At 29.9% G+C, this 7,687-nt stretch overlaps 1 protein-coding gene and 1 pseudogene across 1 annotated transcript; one reads left to right on the forward strand and one right to left on the reverse strand.

Moving 5' to 3' along the window:
* Positions 1-773: 773 nt before the first annotated feature.
* Positions 774-1,613, forward strand: LOC124932839 (annotated as a pseudogene).
* Positions 1,614-6,518: 4,905 nt separating this feature from the next.
* Positions 6,519-7,106, reverse strand: LOC124943437. Its single transcript, XM_047483944.1, has one exon. The coding sequence runs from the start codon at positions 7,104-7,106 to the stop codon at positions 6,519-6,521; it is 588 nt and encodes a 195-aa protein (XP_047339900.1).
* Between the last annotated feature and the right edge of the window lie 581 nt (positions 7,107-7,687).

Consider the following 7,687-nt stretch of genomic DNA (forward strand, 5'->3'; position numbering starts at 1 on the left):
ATCCAAAAATTACCGACACAAACAATCCATCATAAAAAATAAAATAAAAAACTTACCATCCTACAAGCTTTTACTCTACTCACTAAATAACAATTTCCATATTAACTGTCTTTCTTTTATTTGATTTATGTAAGTAAGAAAAAATAATATATATTTTATGATTTAACCCATTAAAGTATATTAAGTAATAAATGGTTTATAAGAGATTAAAAGTTTTGGGTTTGATTTTTACCTATAAAGTTTTAAATTTTAGTGGAGCTAATTAGATGACAATTTAAAATTGACTCGTGGTAATTAAATCAAATTATCTCGTTTTGGTCGATTTTCTCCCGGTTTATCGGGGATGGGGCGGGATGATATTTGTGTCCCGCCCCGACCTCAACCCGAACACTATAAACACAATTAAATATATAAAAATCATCGATATATTAATTTTTCATTATTTTATAAAAATTTTAAGTTTATTTCTTTATAATAATATAAATTTTCAATATATTACATATATTAAAAAAATTCGGTTATATAATTTTATTATATATAGGAATGAATATGGTATAAACGGTGTTTCCGGGTCCTCCAAAATCAAACAAGACATAATAATAATAATAATAATAATAAAAAAAAAAAAAAATCCCCAAAGTAAAACTCATTTAAATATTTAATTATAAAAACAATATATGAAATTTCAAAATATATTTAAGTTTTTGATATAGGCCCTCATCCTTTGAGAGTCCCACAAGCCGAAGATATTAGTCTAGGCTATTTAGTGAAGAGAGATGATTTCAAGTTCATATCATATGAGTGAGAAATGAAATCAACCCACGTCGCCCCTCGCTCAAGTTCTTCCTGCGCCGCCTGCAAATTTCTCAAACGAAGATGCACCGCCGGCTGTCCTCTTCGCACCTTACTTCCGTTCCGACGAATCAAAGAAATTTGCAAAAGTTCACAAGTATTCGGCGCAAGTAACGTCGCCAAAAATTCTCGCCGAAGTTCCAGAAGATCGCCGCGAAGACGCCGCTAATTCTCTCGTATATCAGGCTGAAGTCAGACTCAGCGATCCTGTTTACGGATGTATTGGCGCGATTGCTTTGTTGCAACAGAGAATGATTGAATTACAGCAAGATCTTGCCGTTGCTAGAAGTAAGTTGGCGAATTGTGTTGCTAATATTGCTGCTGCTTCTGCTGTTAGAACGACGGATGAAGAGTTTTGTCGATCGAATGGTGGTCAGAATATTGGTGGTGGTGGTGGTGATTATGGTGGATCTTCTTCTTCGTCTTACTTTGGATTTGGGGATGGTTTTGATTGGAGTTTGATGGAATCAGATCACATTGCTTTGACTGGTGAATTTGGTCAAATTCCGTTTCCTTAACCCTCTTTTGATTTTTGATTTGATTTGATTTGGAAGAATGAGATGTTTAAATTTTAATTGGATGAATTTCTTCTTTCAATTTATAAATTTTGACATAATACAGCCTCCTTGGACCTTGGTTTAAATTTGGACAATGAGTGTTTTTTTGAAAACTACTATTATATGGTCAGTAATTTTGTTTTTGTTTTCATTTGTTATAAAAGAGGTGATCAGGAACCGATTATTTGATATAAAAGATGTGATTGAGGAGGCATATCTGTGTTATAAAAATCTTACATGATCCTAATTTTCATTTTCTTATTTTGTTTATTTGACAATTTATTTATTTAATTCATACAAAATGAGATAAAATTACTTTTATTTACTCGTTTAATCTATAATTTTTTTGTTATTTTTAAAGTACAATCCAAACTTTTTTCAAGTTCATCCAACTCAAATTTCTAAATTGTCTATAGATGTGATTTAATTTTTTAAGGTAAAAATTGAATAATAAAAGTGATTTTTTGATAAATATTTGGTAAATATTTAACATGGAATAAATTTAATACAAGCTGATATAACATTTGTGAGATATATTTCGTTTGAGAAGGTCACAAGTAGAATAAAAGTAAAAACGTTATAGGCGCTAATTGATCGTTGTTGTTGGCGTGTAGGCGCTAATTGATTGTTGTTGTTAGCTGTAATTCAATTATTGTTTCATTGTCAAATCTAGAAATTGTCTAGATCTGATTCTTAAATTTTTGAACTTTTTTCCCTTTTTTTGGTTTTTTTTTAATAAAATGACACTAATCTGTTTTAAAAAAAAAACATTAGTCTAAATTGTTTTATCATTGATAAAATTTGAACACCAAACATAATTTGATCTAACACAATATGGAATTAACTTCAATTTGGTGGAAGGTTGAATAGCTCGGAAAAGTAAGGCTCAGAATTTACATGATATTTTTCGTGTATACAAGGGAAGTCTTGATGTATAATTCATCGTTAATTTGAAATTGTCGCATCTTATTTTGTTTTTATTTGATTTAGTTGTATTTTTTCTAATGATATTCTCTTACTTTTATATTTATTATTTTTAGATATTTCCTTAAACAACTAACTATCTTGAATAAAGAAAATGTTTTAACATGTGATCACCATTAAGATCTTATTATAAATTTGTCAACAATCAGAATCATTAAATTCGTCACAACTTGTTTTGATTTGATTTAATTGTGTTTTTTTAGTTTTCTTTCAATTTGTTTGTATTTAGTTTTGTTATTGTTTTCTCAAATATTTCTCTTAAAAGAATAAAAAAAAATTAAAAAGGATTCAGTGGATAAACTAATAGTTTAGAGTTACACTATTTAACTAAAACTTTATCAAAATTAAAATTGAAAACAACATAAAGCAATTTTTTTTTTGTTGTAAGATTAATCATGATCGAAATCAATTTTTTTTTAATAATCACCCATATTATAATGTATCATTTGCTATATACAGATTATTGTTTATATTATAATTCAGATCAAATTATATTTTAAATAATGATTAGATTATTTTTTTGTAATTATTATAATTTTTAAATGACAATCCAAATCATAGATGTGATAAATATGAGTAATAATATCAACCACATATATTGTAAAGAAATATCCACTTCCTCAAAAGGAATAATCTCTAGAGAAGCTACATAAATGTCCCTTTCTCTCATTTCCAACATATTGATGAAATCATAATCCTTGATTTTATAAATAAATAAAAAATAGAACTCATAATTCTTGATGGCAATCCAATCCGACCCACTCGAAGATCTTTCATAGATAGGATTCAAAAGATTTGAATTCGACCCCCACTACAACTCTTTATTCCAATTTTGCATGAACAAAATAATTTGCGCTATTAACTTCAATATAACTTTAATGATGCGTGTAGAAATAAATGAAGAACACTAATAGATACGAACACAAGACAATGTATCCAGATTGGGGACAAATGGTTTTGATTCCCGTAACACAACAATATACTAAAAATAAAAGTTTGATTACTATTAGTTGCGTAAAAATGGTAAAAAGTTAAAACACAAAATAATAAAGAACTAAAATAAAAAATAGAGAACAACAACAAAACGATAAACGATAAAGACATCAAATAAGAACTCTCAAACTATTATCCACACATTGACATTATTCCATCGAAAGATTGTTTGTCTAAAAAACAACTATGTACCCGTTGAAACAATTAGCTTGTCTATTTGTATCTCCTTGAGGAAATAACTATTGCTCCTTACAACTCATGATCACAAAACACAAATGAACAAAAACAAACTTCTTAAATGTTCAAACTTGAAAGGAACCCATGTAGGAAAAAATTGTTGAGAAAAGGGGGTCCGGTCACTAAAGTGGAAGATATTCAATTATTTGAGTACTTGTTCTTTATTAATTTAATCGACAATCTGGCAAAGGATGTAAGAATTGGATTATGACAATACTGGAATGGTCCGACACGTGGCCAAGCAAAACATTCTCAATGGACTACACTCAAAATGGGTCGAAATAATAGCCCTATGCCAGCTAGACAAATCATATAGACACGTTGACCACTCTATAGTAGTCACTAGTCAACTCAACATGTTCTATACCCTTTTTATTATTTTAATAAAATCTTACAAGTTTATTAAAATAATTTTAATTTATTAACATAATTAATTTATAATGATTTTTAAAAAGTGAAGTATTTAGTATAAGTACATAAAAAGTATTAATATAATGATAATTTTTTTTAAAAAATATAAATAATATTTTAATTAATTAATTAAGTATGTAAAATCCAATAATTATAACTTGTTTTTATTTATTATTATCTTTATTTCTAGAAGGATTTATTTAAAATCATTTTATACAAACAATTATTATTCTCTTATATTTTATTTATATCTACTCAAAATTGTGTTTGTTGTTAAACAATAACATATCAAATTATAATAATTAAAGTTGTGATCTAATTTTATTATGCAACTTAAAACTTAATTAAAATATTAGAGGTTTGGCAATTTAGGCCGAGTTTGGTTTGACAGATCTAGGTTGACAGGTTAGCGGGTTGAGCGATAGTAGCATGAACCTGGCATGTTTAGTAATTTTGGTCAAAATATTTAACCTGAACCCGACATGTTTATTTGTAATTGATCTGAACTCAACCAAATTAACCCTATTAACTTAAGTGAACTCAAATTAATTCGATTTATTTAATATCATGTCTATATTTTAGATCAAAATAACATTAATACAAAAGAACAATAAAACTAAATCACAAATCCATTTATAAATAACTCTACAAAAGAAAATGAGTAGAAATGATAAATACAAAATTCAACAAAAAGAAAAAGAAAATTAAAAACGGATTAGCGAGTCAATTATGGGTCATTTCAGGTCGACCTATTTATTAATCAGGTTAAATGGATTAACCTAATTTTGACCCAAACCCAAAAATACATTACTCTGGGATCCTAATTTCGTGTCGGGTCATCGTCCCCGCAAAATATGAATGCACATGTCTTCAAAAACATTTGGGTCACAATTATCCACTTACAACTTTATTTTTCAAATAGAATTGTGATATGACTCAACTACAAATTTAGTGATTTATCATTACAATTAAGACTTGAAAGATTTTCTAAAGAGATCACTTTCTTCTTAAAATTCATCTCAAAATTGCTTGAATTTCCTTTTCAAATAATAAAAAAATGAGATTTATTTTCTTATGTGGGAGGATGCGTAGTTGTGGAGCTTGCTGAACTTAGAAGTTTGAAAGGTTGAGAACTCTAGTAGTTATTAAGAACTCAATTCACCATTAAAAATATATCTGAAATAATTTTGGTGTGAAATGGTCATAAATATTTTCAATTGACATCAAATTAAAATTTTAGTCATTATTATGAATTCAAATTATAGAAAAAAATATCATAAATAATTTTGGCGTGAAATGGTCATAATTATTTTCAATTGACATCAAATAAAAATATGTAGTCATTATTATGAATTCAATTTATCGAAAAAATCTGAAACAGTTATATTGAAACAGTCAAATAATGTAACATCAAAATCAAAAAGTTTTATTTGAAAATCCTCAAATCATGCAATATGGAAATCTAAAAGCTTGATTAGAATAAAAAAAAAGCAAGTTGCAAAATTTGACATCAGACTTATTGGTTTCAATTTATTTAAATAATTTAACTTAATTAATATCATTTCACTTTATTTATAATTTATTAAATTATTTAATTTATTAATCAAATTATTAAAATATTTTTTATTTTAAATTATGATTTTTTATTTTATCCTTATATAATAATACATTTTAAAGTTTTTTTTAAAAAAAAAATCAAACTAAAAGAGATAATAGAGATAATATTTTCTGATGTTTACATAGAGTATATTCTAGATAGTTTTATACACTAGGATTTGGTGTCCCAACTAGGATTTGGTGTCCCAAGAGTATTTCTATAAATAGGAAAAATAAAGACTATCTTGACTCTTTGATTTCTGTTAAGTGTCTTAAGATTGTTGTCTCTTTAACATCCCCTTTAACATCCCCTTTAACATTTCGTAAGAGAAACGGGGTTACACACCGTAAGCTTGACACGTAGAAGAGAAAATCAATTAGTTGATAGTTTGGTGAGAGAATATCTACAATCCGATCTTGAATAATGATGCATTGAATGGTGAGAGTCTTTCTAGCAACTAGTTCGCAAACAAAGTCAAAATCATTGTTAATGTGTTTAGTTGGGCATGAAAAACTAGATTGACAAATAGTAACGCGACTCCAATGTTGTCATACCATAATGTAGGGGCTTGACTGTCACGGGTGAAAAAGGGGTCAAAAACGAGAGTAAAAACTCTCGGTAATGACCCTATATCTTTCGGTATTGACCTAATACCGAAAGTTTGGATGACTCTCACCATTCCTCGGTATTGACTCTTTCGGTAAATATAATTGAGTATTTTTTTTTAGAAAACAACTTAGTGTCATTTTATTAAAATCCTCAAACGGGAAAGAAAACGGACATAGTTTCCTCTAACTTTCTAACAAACCTAGAAAGTTAAATTAAAGTTCAAGAAACAAAAATTCTAACAAAGCAACACACATGACTTACAAACAAAACATAAAGAACTAGCTAGCCTTAAAACATTTAAAAGATGTGACTTCATCATAATTGACTTTCCATTCGCGACAAAGGACCCATTCCCGCTCGCCTTTAGGAACCCGCCTCCACGTTCTAATTAGCGCACCACAATCAAATACAATGTTGCTCCACACATGATCAACGTTTCGACGAACTCTACCAAAGACTCTAGCATTTCTCTCGGTCCACAGATGATAAACAATGGCAGCAAACCCACACTTAAAGACGTTAGCATGAAATTTACTACCTTTAGATAAGACATGGGCAGAAACTTTTATATCCTCCCAAGACCCCGGCAAGCTCATAATTCCCATGGCTAAAGTGAAAAGATTCCAAATAGACTTAGCAAAAAAACAGTCACCCAAAAGATGATCAATGGACTCCGTAAACCCACTACAAAGAATACAATTGGTGACCGGAATATCCATATAAGCAAGAATACGATCATGGGTACTAAGTCTACCACGGAAAGCCAACCAAAGGATGAAACAATGCATCAGAATAACCTTTGAAGACCAAACGAGAGCAGCCCAATCGACAATTTGACCTCTTTCTCTTATAGCATTCCAAACCATTCTCGACTTCAATTTACCATCCTCCTCAGCTACCCAAGAGTGAACATCAGCCCTATCACTTAGACGGATACTACTCAAATAATTTAATACCCGTCTTCCTTCCGGAACCCGTCTAATAATTGAAGCCCAAAGCCCAACATCAATATCGCAAACTGTGGCAGTCGCACAATCCTTTCTAATTCTCAATCCTCAGAATTCCTCTTTAATGATCAACGGTCGGTTTTCGAACCAATGATCATGCCAAAAGAGAGTGCCACGCCCATCTCCAAGACGAATATGAAAGATCAAATCAAGGCTGTTTTTCAGTTTCAAAATCTTCTTTAAAGACCAAGTCATGTCGGCGGTAATTCTACATGTCCAAATGCTTAATTCACGCTTCAAGAACCTGGAGTGCACCCATTTGACCCTTAAGGAATCCTGTTTTGTTTGCAACTCCCAAAGGTGTTTGTAAGTAAAGACCCAGTTCCATTCCACACAGCTCCTCAGCCCAATACCACCTTCGTCTTTCGGTTTACAAACGTCGGTCCACTTGAGTTTCTTGCCCCCACGACCTTGGTTGCCCCAAATAAAGTTACGCATAA

Source organism: Impatiens glandulifera, chromosome 1, assembly GCF_907164915.1.
Source record: "Impatiens glandulifera chromosome 1, dImpGla2.1, whole genome shotgun sequence".
Lineage (NCBI taxonomy): Eukaryota > Viridiplantae > Streptophyta > Magnoliopsida > Ericales > Balsaminaceae > Impatiens > Impatiens glandulifera.